A 19,308-nucleotide genomic window follows, 5' to 3' on the forward strand; every position below is an offset into this window, starting at 1 on the left:
TTTTGTAAGCACTATTAGCAATTACAACTACAGAGGTGTGAAAATTATTAGAATAATCTTAATTTTAAAGGTTTTTTAATAGTTCCTTCACAATTATTAATTGAATTGATGAATATTCGTATATATTACTATAATGATGTAGGATATATTTACTACTAACAATGCCGGAAAGCATTGTTGTACATTGGTATTTTTCTTATTTTACAATTGTTATGGGAATTCAGAAATTATTATATTATGTTGGCGGAATTGGAAACATAAAAAATTATATGCACAAAACAGATGTATAAGTTCATTTGAACCTTCACAACAATGTAAACGCAAAGAACAATTTGTTTAAAGTATTTCTTAATTAATTTTTTATGTTTCCAATTCCGCCAACATAATATAATAATTTCTGAATTCCTATAACAATTGTAAAATAAGAAAAATACCAATGTACAACAATGCTTTCCGGCATTGTTAGTAGTAAATATATCCTGCATCAGTATAGTAATATTATATACCAATATTCATCAATTCAGTGAATATTTGTGAAGGAACTATTAAAAAACCTTTAAAATTAAGATTATTCTAATAATTTTCACACCTCTGTAATCAACTGATCACGTAAGGAAAGCTGTCTCTTAAATAGAAATATATATCTGTATTTTATTTTATTTCATTTTCTATATTTAATGAATTAATTTTGAAACAAAGCTAAACATGTTGAAATACTGCGTGTTCAGTTCAAAGTGTGTCATGGCTCGCTGTATGCCGTCACGTGGCTAGTCGATGAGCCTAGAGAATTCAATCTTCCTACACTTCTGCAGAGGTGTATTACTTATGTGCCAAAGAAGTTGCCTAGCAAGTACGGCGTTCATTCAGAAGAGTACTCACCGATATGTACAGTAACGCCGGTAGTGGCAGGAATGTGAACTGTTTCGAAACATGTACTGAGGTGAGTTTTTTCTTACTGTCTGGAAATGGGGAGAGGGTTAAGACGATTACTTCCGTATTTGTTGACATTAACTTCGGTCAACATGGACACGGAGCATTTGATTTGTACTGTGGAATGTTGCCGTACGCAACTGATGATAACAAATAGCCTGCATATGACTTGCCCGCGCAAAACACAGTTCGAAAGAGGTTATGGTAGCTCACAGACCATACAGACTGCCATCTGTTGTTACGACGTTCAAGTTATACCGTACACGTTCTCAAGTTCAGATTGAACGCCTTGATTAATGGGCAACTTCTCTGACATAAAAGCTGAAACTCGCTTCAAATCGCTGACTCATCAACAGTGACGTCATGACACACTTTGAAATGAACACCCAGTAGAGTAATATGGTTTCAATGTTTCCGTCTTGACTTATTTATAATGTCAACCCAAAAAATAGTTTTGTTAACACATTTTAATTATTTTTGTGAACGTTTTCGCCCTGTGTGGGCATCTTCAGACAATATAGATATCTGTACACAATGCATATCAAAATTACATAATACATGTGACCAATTATACAAACAATAACTTGAGGTTTTAAAAGGCTATTAAAACACTTTTAAAAATCTAACTAAAACTACAGCAACAAGATTAATCAATAAGTTTTATAATAAATATGCGTATTTAATATCATACTGTGATCGTCCATGACAGATAGAGATCGCAAACGGGCTATTATGTAGGATCAATAAGCTGTGTTGTTACTATTATGTGTGTGAAGACTCGTAGGTGGACACTTATTTGACAATAGGACGCATAATTAAATGTGCATATTTTAACACATGAAAATATTTGCAAATCAATAAATATATATGGGGTCATAGATAACTAATATGATTCTGAATTGGTGTTTAGACGTGAATAGGAAATGTTATGGATCGATAGGAAGGCTTGGAAATACAAGATTAAATGATAAATGTAGTTTACATAAATTTAAGTAACACTATGATCACATATTAACAAATCTATATATATAATTTGAACTGGTAATGGAAATTATGGGAAAACGGCTGAACGGATTTTAATAAATGGCCCCTCATTTTGAAGCTTGGAACCCAAAGTTTTTCGGAAAAGTAGTAGTTTTCAGTGAAATGTCAATTTTCCCACATAATTTTCCTATTTTCCAAAATCCATCTGTTGTCAGTTTTGAGAACTAATTTTGTCGAATCACGGCCGACTTGATTGAATTTGAAAACAAAACACACACTACAATAAACAACAGGCTATTACACGAAGGCCGTGACCTGCAGGATTGCCGACATATTTAGAGCTCAATTCAATTTGTTATTTAAAAACTGATTCTGCAGTGTATAATAATTTTCTGAGTACAGCTGTGTATTGCATATTCAAATCTACTTGACGTGGTTTGATGACATTATTATCATTAGAAATTAAATATTATTATAGTTAATATCATGATGCATCTATTTTTCATTAATTGTACATAATATTGATGCTATATTGATGACATGAAAGTGAAACGTTTTGAGGTTATGTAAGTAAATGTAGAGAATATCTTAATTTAGATCTTCATTTTTATAATTTACTGAGTGGCTGCTATATATAACTACAAAATTTAAGTAAGATAATAATATTGTTATTAAAAATCAAATATTTTTATACTTATTAGCCCAGTGGGGTTGAGTCTTTTTCATGTACTTAATGGCGGTGTAGTGTAGATATTGATATGTGTCATTGTCTTCAGTATTGGCTCGACAGAGCGCAAAAATTACAGTTCCTAAGGAAAGATAAAAAGGTATTACTTACTGATAAAATAAGAGGCCTAGAAAATTTTGTAGTCTCCAGATCATTTCAGCAAGATCTCTTAGTAGGATAAAATGATTTTACGCTCTACATTTCAAGTTTTACATGCAGCAGCTATACGAAAATGCTATTGTTCGAAAGCTTAGCAAACTTGACATTATTTTAACTTTCGCCTACAATCCATAATGACCTGAAATAGCTACTGCTATCGTCCTGACATTGATACTTGAGTTTTCGAGTTGAAACTCAAAAACGGAAGTTGGATAGGTTCAAGAGAAAGTATTTGGCCTAAAAAAAATCCATTCAGAGGGAGCATGTTTCATTATTATGGAAGCAAATAACTATTAAAAAGACAAGTATTCTTCATTGAAAATAAATCTGAAAAATTTTTATTTGAACGTCTAATGAACTTAGTTTGCAGCACCATTTGCTGCACAAGCCACTAGTATGTTATAAAGATGAAATATTATTATGTAGTGTTGCAATTATATGGTAAGTGAACATCAGATTGTACACTTATAACAATTTGATGTTCACTTACCGTATTATAATTGCAACTCTTTATAATAATATTTCATCTTTATAACATATTTGTTAATAAGTGATCATAGTGTTACTTAAATTTATGTAAACTACATTTATCATTCAATCTTGTATTTCCAAGCCTTCCTATCGATCCATAACATTTCCTATTCACGTCTAAACACCAATTCAGAATCATACTAGTTATCTATGACCCCATATACCTTTATTGATTTGCAAATATTTTCATGTTATTTTCTGTTAAAATATGCACATTTAATTATGCGTCCTATTGTCAAATAAGTGTCCACCTACGAGTCTTCACACACATTATAGTAACAATACAGTTTATTGATCCTACATAATAGCCTGTTTGCGATCTCTATCTGTCATGGATGATCACAGTATGATATTAAATATGCATATTTATTATACAAATATGTTGTTGTTGTTGTTTTCTAATGCCAGGCGTTTGACAATAAAGTCATTTGACCTCTTGCACAAATATAAATATAAGTGATGTTTATCTTTTTGCAAACCAGTGTGTCTAGTACATGTAATGCAATATTTGTGTAGGTGAAGAGGTTTGCAGAAGCATTCTTTGTGCTGGACAACCCTCGTCAGTCTGCAGCTGGGTGTTACGATGCCAATTACCAGAACTATCTGGCTGTGTCTGAGATGGTGCGGCGGTCCCGGTACCTCGCAACTCTACCTCCTCTCCCCGTTCAGTGTAACGACCTGGATGGGGACATCACCACACTGCCCATCATCTTCGAGGACCAGTATCAAGACATGGCGGAGTTCGCCCGCAGGCGCAGTGTTGCAGGTCGCAAAGCAGGGAGTGGTAAGAATGCTGGATGTATTTTCTACATTTCCTGAAGTGTAAATACAGTAGAACCCCTTTTTAAAGAATCTCTGAGGCATTACTTTTTTTTTCCTGAAATAGAGGTTTTCCTTAAAAACGGGTTTACATAAAATGGAAAGGAAACGCTAAAATAACTAGTACTATATTCCTGTCGCTCTAATTTCCGGCAGCCAATCGCGTTGCAGGTCGGCTACATTTAAACATGTGCGTCTTGTGATTCGCTTATGAAGACGTTATTCATTTCTTAAGGCTCGATAAATACTTAATATAATCGCCCGCCATTTTGGCTCTTTCGTTGGCGTTCGCAGAAAGCACACGAAGACGTTATTTGCCGCTGAATTATTTGCTGAATTACAGTGCGTTTGATTTATTATCATAGGAGCTACGACATGATAATGTTTAACGGTGTGGCAAATAGATTCCTCGTCTGGTAGCTCGGGAACGAAAGAACAAAAATGGCGAACGATACTACCTACCTAGACTTTATAGAGCCTTCACTTCCTAAGACGTAAGCAAAGAGGCGGAGTCATGCCGGCAATAACAGCATCGCGACTATAGCATGTATGTTATACAGGGTTAATTGAAAGTCCCGCACCACCTAAATAACTTTTGAAGCATACGGTTCAGTGACATGAAACTTGGTACGTGGGGATAACTATATACTAAGAACTCAATAATGGTATTACCGAGTTTTTTCTGCTTCCGGTTTAATCGGAAGTAACTCCAACTTTCTTATTTTAAATGGAACACCCAATATATATTTTTTATTTTTGAATAAAGCTCATTAAGAGCTTTTCAGAAAGTACCCATACTCGATACTTCTGTACAAATTCAGTGTTGCTAAGTCAAGAAAACAGAAAAGTGTATCGAATATTAAAATAATAAATGCACTACCTAAATAACTTTTGAAGCATACGGTTCAGTGATATGAAACTTGGTATGTGAGGATAACCATATACTAAGAACTCAATAATGGTATTACCGAGTTTTTTCTGCTTCCGGTTTAAGTTTAACCGGAAGTAACTCCAACTCTCTTATTTTAAATGGAACACCCAATATATATATATTTTTTATTTTTGAATAAAGCTCATTAAGAGCTTTTCAAAAAGTACCCACACTTGATACTTCTGTACAAATTCAGTGTTGCTAAATAAAAATGGAAGTGGTGCAAGATATTCCTAAAGCCTGGTTAAATTCATTCCTTAAATGGTTTCTATGATCGAGTGACACATTGTAAAGCGGCTGAGGGCTACCAATTTGAACACATAATTTAGAAGGTGAACTAGCTTTGTTTTGTTTTTGTTAAGGAAGAAGTATTTTATTATTTTAATATTCGATACACTTTTCTATTTCCTTGATTTAGTAACACTGAATTTGTACAGAAGTATCCAGTGTGGGTAATTTTTGAAAAGCTCTTAATGAGTACTATTCAAAAATAAAATAATATATTGGGTGTTCCATTTAAAATAAGAGAGTTGGAGTTACTTCCGGTTAAACCGGAAGTAGAAAAAAATCGGTAATACCATTATTGAGTTCTTAGTATATGGTTATCCTCACATACCAAGTTTCATGTCACTGAACCGTATACTTCAAAAGTTATTTAGGCGGTGCGGGACTTTTACGTAACCCTGTATACGAAACACTATAATCATTGTAATAGACCTAATTATTATTTACAATAAATTTCTTTATAACATTTTCTAACTCTTCAAATGGTGAGGGACGAATGTTTTTCCTTTTGGTCGAATCCAAACGACACTGAAACTCTGCATTGAAAATTTCTTCTTTCTTATTCATTATTCCCCACAAACCTTGATATTTAGGTTTAGACTCGACATCCCTTATTATTTTCACTTTCTATCTGTTAGTTAATTTCTTCCATTTAGTCGCCATTATAACAATGCATAAAAATAATAATTTAACAAACAAAAACAAAAACTTGGAAACAGGATCCACACAACTCACGAGAACAAAGCAAGATCACAAAGAACGATGAAGGATGATGCTATTGATTGAGATGCACTATTGAACATGCTGGTAGTATTGATTATTTGAAGTCGAGTTGATATATGAGACTTTATTGATATAAAATCCACTTGAAAAGTATTCCTTAAAAGCAGGATTTTCCTTAAACCGGATTTCCTAAGCTGGAATTAATTACATTGTTCTTATGGTAATTTGGCTGGGACTTAACAGATTATTCCCTAAAAACGGGAACGTTAAAATGGGGTTTTACCATAGTCTAGTATATACAGTCATGAAGCTTGAGTTTATGAGAGTGCTAGGAACAACAGACTGTGGTCGACCTGGTTGGCAATTTGGTATAGCGCTGGCCTTCTATGCCCAAGGTTGCGGGTTCGATCCCGGGCCAGGTCGATGGCATTTAAGTGTGCTTAAATGCGACAGGCTCATGTCAGTAGATTTACTGGCATGTAAAAGAACTCCTGTGGGACAAAATTCTGGCACATCTGGCGACGCTGATATAACCTCTGCAGTTGTTAAATAAAACGTAACATTTAACAGACTGTGCAGGTACTATTTTGCATTGTCTGTGATGAGGAGATATTAGCGATCCTAGTGGTTAGCAATTATCCATGGATGCATATTTACTACGTATTGAGCTTCGTGATTGTATATACTAGACTGTGGTTTTACTGTAATTAGAAATTCCTCATCAATGTTTGTGTATGTACAGGCCAGTTTATCATTCACGCAATGGAACTGTTTGTTAAGCACTGAATCAGCGAACTGTTAACACTACTGGTACGCAGTGAAGGAAATAGTTCAATGTTTCTTGACAAGAGATTATGCTGCGGAGCATGCGCAAACAACTCAGTTGGCTCCACCCACGTTACACGCTCCCTTCCCTTTGCCCTTCTGTCCCTGCTCAGAAAGTTCAAGATAACTTGTAACAACAGTAAGAAGCAGAGAAAAAAATGGGGTTTTTTGATAGAAGAAACATTGAATGATATTGAATATTGCTTTGAAAATTTCCCAAGAAATCCGTTATATGGCTTGTCCAGCAAACGGAAATTTTCTCGTTCTTCTGCACATAGAGCTAGCTACAAAGTTCTATTGCCATTGAATAATTTTAAGGGAAAAATTGTTCCGGGGCCGGGCATCGAACTCGGGACCTTTGGTTTAACGTACCAACGCTCTACCAACTGAGCTACCCGGGAACTCTACCCGACACCGATCCAATTTCAAATTATTCAAATCAACTTTACAGGGAGTTATATCTGAAATCTTGATTTGCATTTGTATCGTCATTGTTTTGTGGTCATGAATCTGACGTCATTACGATTAAAATTTCCTTGAATATTTCTTAACAGTAGAATATGATGTTTGTCAGCTTCGCAAATATTATGTATATGTGCAAAATAAATTGTACTTTGTATCAGATCCTTTCCTAAGCAGTTCTGCAGACGCTAAGACGGAAAGCCGAACTTCGTTACCACCTCAGGAAGACTGCAGTTGTGGTATTGCTGCCATCTTAGAATCACGCTCACACAAAATCCCAGCATCAATGCGGTCCAACGCCAACACACCTTCATCCTCGCAGCCCCTGCCTAAACCAGGCTCTGGTCGACAGGCGTCCATACCAATGTCTTTAGGTAAGTAGAAATGTAGTGATCTACTTTTGTATAGAACTTAATGAATACCGCCTGCAGCAACAAAGATGTTTGGCTCACAATGGATCTCTTGTTCATTTATCTTAACAGGGTCAGTGTTTTGTTTTAAAGATAGAATGCTCTCAGAGATGGTTCTGCCAAAGGACGAATTAGATGGACGCCTTTGATTGCCCCTAATAGAGTGTTGTTCATGTCATAACTTTTCCATACGGGCTATTCCATATGAAATCGATCAGTAAAAAACCTCGAATTTTTTTAATACTCTAATTTTTTCCCTATTTATACAAGGTGCTGAGGAGAGTGCATTTTCAAAAATATACTATCGAAAGTCAAACGGTTTTCATACTATTGAGCGACAAATTTAGCATATTTTATGAAAACAAGCCTCTTTCAGCGCTCAGAACTCTGGAACCATTTACTGCAGAACATTGAACGAGAGCTCATTTTGAAGCTGACATTTGGTAGGTTATGTTAAGAAGTAATCCTCATTTTTATTGTATACAGAGAGACAGATAATCTGATTTTACTTACTTTTAGGCTTTTTGCCCATTTCTAAAAATGTAAAAAATATTGAGAAAAAACCTTGCATTATCAAGAGGAATTCGGCATTGTTTGCTTAGTGGCTCGGCAATAAGTTTCGAGGGTATTAAATAGATTATTTTCACACGCCTAGACTTGAACGGCGCAGTACCGCACGCACTGGCTGAGAGCTGAAGATAAGCGAGCGTTAGGCGTCATTTTACTCCTGTGTTTATGAAAACTTGTGATAAGGCTAGCCCAGCTATGCGCTACTAGACGAAACATCACATGTTTGTCTCCTGGCCTTGCTTACCTCGGCTAACTCCCGCCTCACAGTCAGCTGGTTAGTTCACGCGCGTACTATTTATTTTCTTTATTTGATATTTTCAATACTTTCTTATCAATATACCATAAGTAAAAATATATGTTTATTTGTACTTTCAATGCGGAATCTAACTATATATTTTTAAAATATTTTTTCCTAGCCAAAGGCGTCTTAATGAGGAAAAATCTAAATTTCTTCATTTCCATAAAAAATTAAAAAAATCTGTTTATATGTCAATATAAACTTTAATTTCTTAGAATCAAAATAAACCATGATTTTGATCATTGGGTGAAAGGGTTTCGGAGCTGCAACAGTTTAAAGTTGCTAATTTTATGAAAATACGATAAATTTAAATATTTTTAATTTGAACACTATGAAGTTCTGATGCCTCAAACTTTGCACAAAGCATTGTATCACAGTTCTCTACGTACAAAAAAAGTTTCATTGTATTTAAAAATTGCAAGGTCAATTTTCTCTATATTTCGATCGATTTGAGATGGAATAGCCCGTACAGGGATATTGCAGGTGGGAAGTAACATTAAGACAAACTGTTTATGATAGAAAGCTTTAAACAGAATGCCCTTTATTCTACATAACTACTGTTGAGGTTATCATCTCTCTCCCACTGCACTCGCGAATCTGAGTGAACTTTTGGTCGAATGGTTAATCGCTCTGCTTTTCACTGTGGTGATCCAGGTTAGATTCCTGTCTGGATCAGGGTGGAATTTGTGGTGAAAAACGGTCGCTTAGAGGTTTTTTCTTGGAGTTCTCCTGTTTCTCCTCACCATTATCATCATTATTCCTCCTACCACAGTCCCGAGACAGACCTACAGAACAAATATAGCATGGTTAGAAAGATGAACAAGTTGCATACATTTTATTTAAGAAAGATAATTATTTGCACATAAATGTTATTTGCACAATCACACCGGAATTATTTTATCTATATGGAAATGTTAACTAATACTGGCAGTAAACTGATAATTTTAAATATCTGTGTCTCTAGGACACAGGAATTTATATGGACAGAAACTTAAGTTGGAATACTCAAATCACACACATATGTACAATAATTTTTATGAAAATTCACACACTAAAAAGAATTCGAAATTTCCTTCCGTTGGTTCTCAAGAAGAATTTAGTGCTGTCGCTCTTGATGCCTCATTTTGATTACTGAGACACTCTCTACACTGACCTTAACATGAGACTGACAGACAGACTACAGCGTGTTCGATTTATTTGCAACGTCCGTAGATCTGACCGTATCTCACCTTCACTAAATATGCTGCCCTGGGCCCGTCTCAAAGAGCGAAGAACTATTCACTCTCTCACTTTACTCTTCAGTATTCTTCAAACCTCTAACCCTAGCTACCTAGCTTCTCGTTTTCAACATTTGTCCTCATATCACGAAATAGATACTCGCTCACAACACTATATCACACTCTCCATTCCTAAACACAGAACATCCTTCTACTCTTCATCTTTCACGGTCTCTGCAGCTCATCTCTGGAACTCTCTACCACAACATGTCAGAGACTGTCGGACATTGTCTAGTTTCAAAAATAAATTAAAATTGCACTTTTTGAATTAGATTCCTTTCAGTTATAAGCCCTTTTCTCTGCGATAGTTTTGTAAAAATGTAGACTATATATTTCTTTTTCCTTCCTTTCCCCTTTTTGTTCTCTTTATCAGCCGATGAATTTATTATCATAGCCTTTTTATCGTGAATTTTATTTAATTTTCGTATATCTTTTCTTTTTTATTATTATTTTATTACATTCCATTTTGATATATTCTTCCTTACGTTTTTCCATATTAACCATTTGTACTAAATGAGTTGCTTTCACTATATTCCAATGTATTTTACTTTCTTTTTTTTTCTATTATGGTATTATTTTCATGTTGTTTAGTGTTGATTTTATTATGCTATTATTATTATTTTTTTTTGTAATATGTTAGTATTCTGTTCTTTAACTTTTTGTTAAATTTTAACTCCTTGTATACTTTGTGACCTGGTAGAGTGTAAGAGAAGGCCCTATGGTCTTAACTCTGCCAGTATAAATGAATAAAGAATCTCTTGATGTTCACTTCAGCACTTGTTACAAAATATAAAACTTTACGAAAACTTAAAACTTTACAATTGTGTCATGCTCGTGAGCACCAGTAACTTTAAAAGTTTTTGCCTATTATAATTTCATATTAGAATCTTGAATTATTTTTTGGGTGAAGTACGTGTTAGACATTTTATGCAGTCTCAAATATGTACCATTTAGTTTACAATATTTTGTTTATTTTCACAAAATTGTAGGTATGCTGGGTGTGAACGAGCAGCGAGTTCTTCACGCAGGGGACGTGCTCAAGGCAACTCTGACACTAGCGCCTCACAGCGGGCGCCGCTCGCAGCACCATCGCCACAATGCCCCTGCGTCAGCCACGGCAACCTTATTACTTCACGGAAGTAAAAGAATGGAGAGTGATAGTCTGACCAAATCGTCGCTCCCTGCTCGTCACAGCAAGTCTCTGGACCAGTTACGTACGACAGGCACTTCTGCAACAGAACCCGCCACCATACCAAGGCCTCTCGTGCCCCCTCGTCGTTCACAACCACAGCCCGTCACGCCAACCGCCTCTTCGTCGGCCCCCAACCCGTCCCTGGGTATTCTGCACATGTCCAGCATAGCACGTTCCTCTTCCACACAGATCCGTCGAGAAAAGAGTGTGGACTGCTTGAAGCCTGGAATCAGCATGACTACCACAGTAGTGTCGTCGGCCACCCTTCCCCTTCCCCACCCCCCACCCCTCATACCCATTCCGATTCGTAACAACCTGAAGGAGAAGTTAAAAAATAATCTTCGTCTAGAGCTGAAGGTTGCAAATGGGAACGGTGGCCCCGGGACTTCCCCGTCCACCGACTCGGGGGACTCTTTGGCAGTTGGATATCGTCGACTGGAGCAGAGTGCCAGCGTACCGTTTAATCTGAGCGAGGCCATCAACGGAGGAGTGTCTCCTAACACCACCATGAAGCATTCGCAGAGCACGATGTCTATGCCGAGCGTGGCCGTGCTTCAGCGCGAGTGCCAAGGTGGTGAGTCTTCCGAAGCTCTTCTCGGTGGTTCGCGTTCAATAGGTGCCAACAGCAGTGAATCTATGCCAAACCTCGTAGCGCCACTGGTCTCTCCTCCCCCAACACTTATTGTTCCGCCTCCCGTAGCAAAACCCGCATTAGACGAGCCCCCCTCAGATCCATTGATTCCCATCGGAGGTCCGGTTCCTCCCCCAGGAGAGCTCAGCAAACTGGAAGTAGGTCTCTACAGTTCAGCCGATCCCGCCCTCATCTCTGTGGAGTCAAGTCTTGCAGAGCCCCTCACCGTGGCGACGACTGTCACAGTCAAATCCAAGTCGCAGTCTCCTGGGAAGTCCCTCTCTTCCCCTCCGTCGTCCTCCCTGTCGGACATCACTTCGGAGCAGAGTGGATGGGTCTCCAACTCCAGCCGCCGCACCTCGGGGGACATGTCCAGCGGCCAGCTCAGTCCGGACGGCAGTGACTTCGGCATCAAGCTGCGTGTGGACAGGCATCCTGCGACGATAGCCTCTAAACAACAACAGCAGCAGCAGCAGCATCGCATGTTGAATGGTGAACAGCTCCGAGCCAGGCTGCAGAAGTTAGTGGAACCGCCCCCTGCAGTGCCAGAACCGGAAGTGATAGACCATCCTTACGAGGAACTGAGATTACCTCCGCCAAAACAGTTTCGCGATGTTCCTCCACCCCCCGAACCATTCAGGGACCCACCTGTACCACCGCCTAGACCCACGATACCTCTGGTGGCACCAAAACCCAAACCGAAGGTTTCTCCTCCAGCTCCCATAGACAATCTCTTGTATCACGTGTATGAAAGCGTGAAGGAAGTGGAGAGGAAGCCGGTCATCGAACCAAGTCCTCGTGCCACGCGTGAACGTGATCGTGATCGTGATCGTGACCGTGAACGTGAACGAGAACGTGAACGAGAACGTGAACGTGAACGTGAGCGAGAGCGAGAAAGAGAAAGAGATAGAGAAAGGGACAGAGAAAGGGAAAGAGAGAAGGATAGAGAACGGGATAAAGAGAAAGAAAAGACTCCAAAAGAGAAAGACCCTCAGTCTCAAAGTAATAGTTCAACCTTGCCAAAACTGGACAGCAGTGAGCAAGTCAAGAAAACACCTTCACCCAAGTGAGTTTTATTTATTTGCCATGCTTCGTATTCAAGTGAAAATTTGTTTTCGCTTTTTTTTTTCTGGGATGACAAAATATGTATGTGAACAACACTCATAACTTCAAAGCTATTTTAGTTAATATTTAGGGATGTATGAAGTTAAAGCTACGGTCTGTATAATGAAACTCTAGAGATTTTCCTTAATTGATCCCATTATGCGACAACTTTTTGAATACACAGATCATATGAATTACACTGGTAAACATTGATTTTGTTAAATGTATAATTTCTGCTGTTTCTTATGTAATGTCATGTGCTGATTCCAAAAATGAAGTCAGAATTTTTCTACCACCCACCATTTTTTTTGTAATTTTATAAAAATTTATTTCTTTTTATTGCTATATACAGTCAACATGTTAATGGAAAGAAAATATTTCAAATATTTCATTTCATTGCTTTAACAATAAAATTGTCCTATAACTTTAGATCATTGTTTCATAATCTATGTTTTCTTTGTTCTCATTTTAAGTATGGTAAAAGTATCTTATAAAGTGAAACATACCTCGAAATACTGTGTAAATCACAAACAATTTCTTTACGTTTGTGGTTAATTAACTTTGAAAGCACACAGGTGAATTTTATGACACTAATTAAGAGCTTACAAGTGTTCTTTTGATTGCAAAATAGATGAGAACAGGAACTGGGTCCCTGATTGAAATCTGTTGTGCTCCATGTAATTGTATTAGTCTAACTGGATGGCTAAAAGGATTCCGTCATATGCCTTTTCCAGTTCCAATAATATGCCGGGAACCTAAGGATCATTCAACAGACTGTTACTTTCTAGACCATAGATCAGAAGATTACAGAGAACTTGTCAGCGAGCTGATTCAGAGCTGTAACGTGGTGGGGGTCGTGTGTCTCTCAAAGTAACTTCTTGGATTCTCATCTATTTTTTCTTTCCTCAAAACCTTCGGGTAGTGAGCGGCTTCATCATCAGAATTTTTATGGAATAGAAAGGTGCTACTAGGAAAACTGGAGCCCAAATATTCTGTCAGACTACTGCTGGACACTTAAAAGAGACGTTTCTCAAGCGAAGTATAGCCTAAAATCTATTTCGCTCACATTTTAGGTGAATAAATATGATTTTATGTAAAATGTTACAAGATATCAATACTAAAGTAGTCTGAAGTACATTACATATAATTACTCAAGAACCTTGGGTGATAGAACAATTTTGAAAACGGATCTGAAATCAGCACGAAAAATTGTATAAGAATAACCCATTCTTTATCTTTTAACAAAAAATATGTTTAAGTTTATTGACCAGTGTTATGTACGTAATTCACATAGAGAATCATGCTAGTCAAGTATTAAATTGTGTACCAATCTGCAAAATCATTAATGTAAAATAATGTTGTGAAATTTTTTTATATTAGTAGTTTTCAATTCCATAAAATCTGATCTAGTACCATGTAAACATATTTCCATACTGATATATTTATTCATTAATATAAAATCATTTTACAGTAGCATTGCGTTTGGAACCATTTGTAACAACTAATTTAGACTGATATGGTAAGTGAGAATATTTTAATTATGACATTTTCAAGTCTGTGTGACAAAATAATGAAAATTATCGTATTTTAGTTCATATAAAATTATTTATTTAGTACCATTTTTAACATTTTCAGTATAAATTGTGCGAACATTCCTATTTAATTGCACATCATCTGATTGCATTCAAGATTACAGTGTCAGCCAACAAAAATTGCTTTTCGTAACTCAAATGAGAATCCACGTTGAATCTTTCGTACACTACTTTTAATTCTCAGTCGATCCACTGGTCTGGTGGTTACCCAAGGCTTCCATCAGATAAGAAAGTGAAATTGTTGCTGCCATGTGATAGATTTACTACGTGTAAAATTTTCATTTCATTTCATATATTATTTTCGCAGATTTTACATCACCATTGAGATGTGAAACCTGTCAAAATATATACAAAAATATGTAATATTTAATAAGTTGATTAATTCAGTTTACAAGAATTCATTAGTTGAGTAGAAGGTATGATAATATCTTTGAAAAATATTGGAGTGCAAGAGGTCAAATGACTTTATTGTCAAATGCCTGGCATTAGAAAACAACAACAACATTTTCTCAGATAAAATCTTGTTGTTCGTGTTGACTACTGTGAAGATCATTGATGCTGTAGCTGTATGTAAGTACTTAGACGTATATGATACAAGATATTTTTGTTGAGTCCCGTATATCTAGTTCAGCCATGCGTGTCTGCAACAATTTACATTGTATTAATAGATTGAATTAAGACGATTTTGTTTTATTGTTAAGTTGAAATTTATCTCGCGTAAAACTAATACATGGAAAATACAATTATAGCTGATGTCGGAGTGTTCCTGTGTGGTGCATGGCTGAGACTAGAATGGCGGGCTCAATTACAGTATTTCCTTAATGTACGTCATCTGGAATAGGAAGTGGAGGGGGGATTGGTGGGACCTGTGTGGTTGTTGTGTATGTTTGTTTTGGCGGGAATAATTTAAATAAGTTAAAAAGTCAACATGAACAACAAAATTTTACGAAATTTTAAAAAACAATAAGCCTACAAAAAACTCCAACAACATACAATACCATACTACAGATAATCAGTGAAAGTGCGTCAGAAAGACAGTGTTTTTTAACCAAGAAACAGCGATAATAACCCAATTTTACGACATAACAGGCTAACACAGCCAATCATCAATATGATAAAAGTGCCATAGTGTTTACAGTGTTTTATAGTGTATATTTTACTTGTTTATATTTATGTGTCATAATATTGGTTTTAACATAATTTCCTATTTACCTATGTGTGCTTTCAAAAGAAAGAATGTTAACAGAATCATAACAAGCAACCACACACTGCATCAAGTACTTACTTACTTACAAATGGCTTTTAAGGAACCCGAAGGTTCATTGCCGCCCTCACATAAGCCCGCCAGCGGTCCCTATCCTGTGCAAGATTAATCCAGTCTCTATCATCATACCCCACCTCCCTCAAATCCATTTTAATATTATCCTCCCATCTACGTCTCGGCCTCCCTAAAGGTCTTTTTCCCTCCGGTCTCCCAACTAACACTCTATATGCATTTCTGGATTCGCCCATACGTGCTACATGCCCTGCCCATCTCAAACGTCTCGATTTTATGTTCCTAATTATGTCAGGTGAAGAATACAATGCGTGCAGTTCTGTGTTGTGTAACTTTCTCCATTCTCCTGTAACTTCATCCCGCTTAGCCCCAAATATTTTCCTTAGCACCTTATTCTCAAACACCCTGAACCTATGTTCCTCTCTCAGAGTGAGAGTCCAAGTTTCACAACCATACAGAAGAACCGGTAATATAACTGTTTTATAAATTCTAACTTTCAGATTTTTGGACAGCAGACTGGATGATAAGAGCGTCTCAACCGAATAATAACACGCATTTCCCATATTTATTCTGCGTTTAATTTCCTCCCGAGTGTCATTTATATTTGTTACTGTTGCTCCAAGATATTTGAATTTTTCCACCTCTTCGAAGGATAAATCTCCAATTTTTATATTTCCATTTCGTACAATATTCTGGTCACGAGACATAATCATATACTTTGTCTTTTCGGGATTTACTTCCAAACCGATTGCTCTACTTGCTTCAAGTAAAATTTCCGTGTTTTCCCTAATCTTTTGTGTATTTTCTCCTAACATATTCACGTCATCTGCATAGACAAGCAGCTGATGTAACCCGTTCAATTCCAAACCCTCTCTGTTATCCTGAACTTTCCTAATGGCATATTCTAGAGCGAAGTTAAAAAGTAAAGGTGATAGTGCATCTCCCTGCTTTAGCCCACAGTGAATTGGAAAAGCATCAGATAGAAACTGACCTATACGGACTCTGCTGTACGTTTCACTGAGACACATTTTAATTAATCGAACTAGTTTCTTGGGAATACCAAATTCAATAAGAATATCATATAATACTTCCCTCTTAACCGAGTCATAAGCCTTTTTGAAATCTATGAATAACCTGCATCAAGTACTGACCTATCATGATTTCTTAATTTAGCTAAAATTACTGCATCAAGTACATTTATAGTAGTTTTAGCTAAATTAAGAAATCATGATAGGTCACACGCACGTGAATAACCCACTACACAATAAGAGGCTAAGTCTTCACAACACATATTGACATACATATCTGAAGATGATACACACTGAATATCGAAAACGTTAATATAAATCCAAATACAATAAGATAAGCAAAGGTGGAAAATAAAAAACTGACATTGTAAAACATTAAGCTTATCGGCATCTCCAAAATGAAACTATGAAGAACATAGATTAGGCAATTAACACTACTAATCTATGTTGCCTAATTCATCTTCTGTTAAAACACTATGTAACAATTTTCATTCTTTTGTGTAAAATAGAATTGGTACTTTGTATTTTAATTATATTTCTTTATATCGTGGTCCTATTGTGAATGGCAATATCGGGAAATTTCTTGTAAAATATTCTTGATATTACTAATGACTCTGTATTCTCATAAGTGTCGTACATATATCATTGCTGTTGTAACACGTATTGTACATTCGGCACGATCACTTTAAAAATTGGTTGTCAACAACTCACCAACTTGTTTTTCGCACCATGTCACGAGACGCTGTTCATCTGAACTTGAAATGCACTTGATTTAAAACATACACCTATTTTCCTTACGAACCGTGGTCGAACTGATGAAAATGTAGAGAAGGGTGAGGGGGGGGGGGGGACTTCTCCTTCACGTATCTGGATTTTTTAAGTATTTTTATTATTGTTGTTTTGTTATTATTGTTGTTGTTGTTGATCTTTTTAACCTTTAACCTCCCTTGTAATTATTGTGGCACCAGAGGTGATTTTATGATATTGTGGTACCCAGGTAACACATTCTAGCTTATTACAGTACATTATTAAAACAATACTAGGAGCAAACTTACAATATTTTAGGAGAATTTTCTTTCCCCATTTGGGAATGATTACAAGAATGCACAACTTGGAAAAACAACCCAGAAGGGGAATCCTCGGTTTCTGCTCTTTCAATTCGAATAATTCATAAACGTACAATCTGGATGTGTTTACTTAACAAAAGGAAAGCCATATGTTTCTAGGTGGAGAGGTAGTCTCTACCTTCATACAGCCTGGTCACAGGATGTTGAACAGCTTAAAAATGGCACTGTATATTGATGATAAAAAAAAGATTGTGTACGTTTTGTTGCTTACTCTTATGTCATAAGTTACCGGTACATATATCGGACTACAGCATAATGAACTTGGAAGAAGTTAATTTAATTGATTAACTTTCATCATATCGTAATTTTACTGTAAAAAAAGAGTATGTGTATTATATAATTCTGTATTGTATGTTTTAGCATTGTCAGTGAATGAAAGATGTAGAGATAGAATGTTGAGATTTACATGTTTATTTATGTTTTGCTTGATTTATTCCAGTTTGATAAGCACCCTTCAAATTAGACTCGAAGCCTATTTCTCAGTAATATTTTCTTTGTATTTGGCCACTTTTATACCTTTGTGTTGTCTTTTATGTATCCCTAAGTATTGTGTGTACATCAACTACTTTAATTTTTCCTTTGCTTTTCAGATGCTTAAATTAACTATCAGCATCAATTTCAGAATCAATTCGCAGCTTTACACATAAAAAAAAATTTAAAGAACTATATGCCATTACTATAAAATACGGCATAACACTTTCATAGGGAAATGAATTGAATGGTTTTGTTTTGTTATAGAATTTATCTGTGGAGTTGCTGAAGAAAGAATTTTTTTCTCAGAAAGTGAAGCCCGGTCGGGGCAAGTTACCTGGTTGAAGTTTTTCCGAGGTTTTCCCTCAACCCAATATGAGCAAATGCTAGGTAATTTTCGGTGCTGGACCCCGGACTCATTTCACCGGCATTATCACCTTCATCTCATTCAGACGCTAAATAACCTAAGATGTTGATAAAGCGTCGTAAAATAACCTACTAAAAAAAAGTATGGCTCAATTATTCCTCTGGAAGACAAACCACACCATACTGTTACTCCTGGAAGATTGACGGCCTTTTCTTGAAAAAAATGTGTGGGTTTTCGTTAGCCCAGTCACAATTGTGCTGGTTAATTGTGCCGTTAAGTTTAAATGTGGCTTCATCTGACCAAATAATTAAAGTCTTGAAAATCGTCCCTTTCATCACACATGTTCAAGTACCACTCACAAAATTCCAGTCGCCTATCTGGGTCGTCCTCATTTAGTGCATGGACTAGTCTCAGAAAGTAAGGCTTCCATTTTTGAGCTTGCAAAATTCGATGAACAGTGGATTTGCTGATACCAATCTCACGAGAACATTGCCTCATTGACTTCTTTGGGGATTGTGCAAAAGCCTGCACGACTGCATCAGTATTCTCGTTATCTGTGGAACTTCTCTTTCTTCCGCACCGTCCTTTC

General features: G+C 36.4%; 1 protein-coding gene across 5 annotated transcripts in view; it reads left to right on the top strand.

The window, feature by feature from the left end:
- Positions 1-19,308, top strand: part of LOC138703836 (protein FAM135A) — a 320,424-nt gene that overhangs the window by 264,826 nt on the left and 36,290 nt on the right. For all 5 annotated transcript variants that reach the window (XM_069832052.1, XM_069832053.1, XM_069832056.1 and 2 more), the window contains 3 exons: positions 3,848-4,115; positions 7,538-7,750; positions 10,921-12,820. In XM_069832052.1, coding sequence (XP_069688153.1) covers positions 3,848-4,115; positions 7,538-7,750; positions 10,921-12,820 — 2,381 coding nt within the window. The remainder of the gene's footprint in view (positions 1-3,847; positions 4,116-7,537; positions 7,751-10,920; positions 12,821-19,308) is intronic.

Source organism: Periplaneta americana, chromosome 7 (assembly GCF_040183065.1).
Source record: "Periplaneta americana isolate PAMFEO1 chromosome 7, P.americana_PAMFEO1_priV1, whole genome shotgun sequence".
NCBI lineage: Eukaryota > Metazoa > Arthropoda > Insecta > Blattodea > Blattidae > Periplaneta > Periplaneta americana.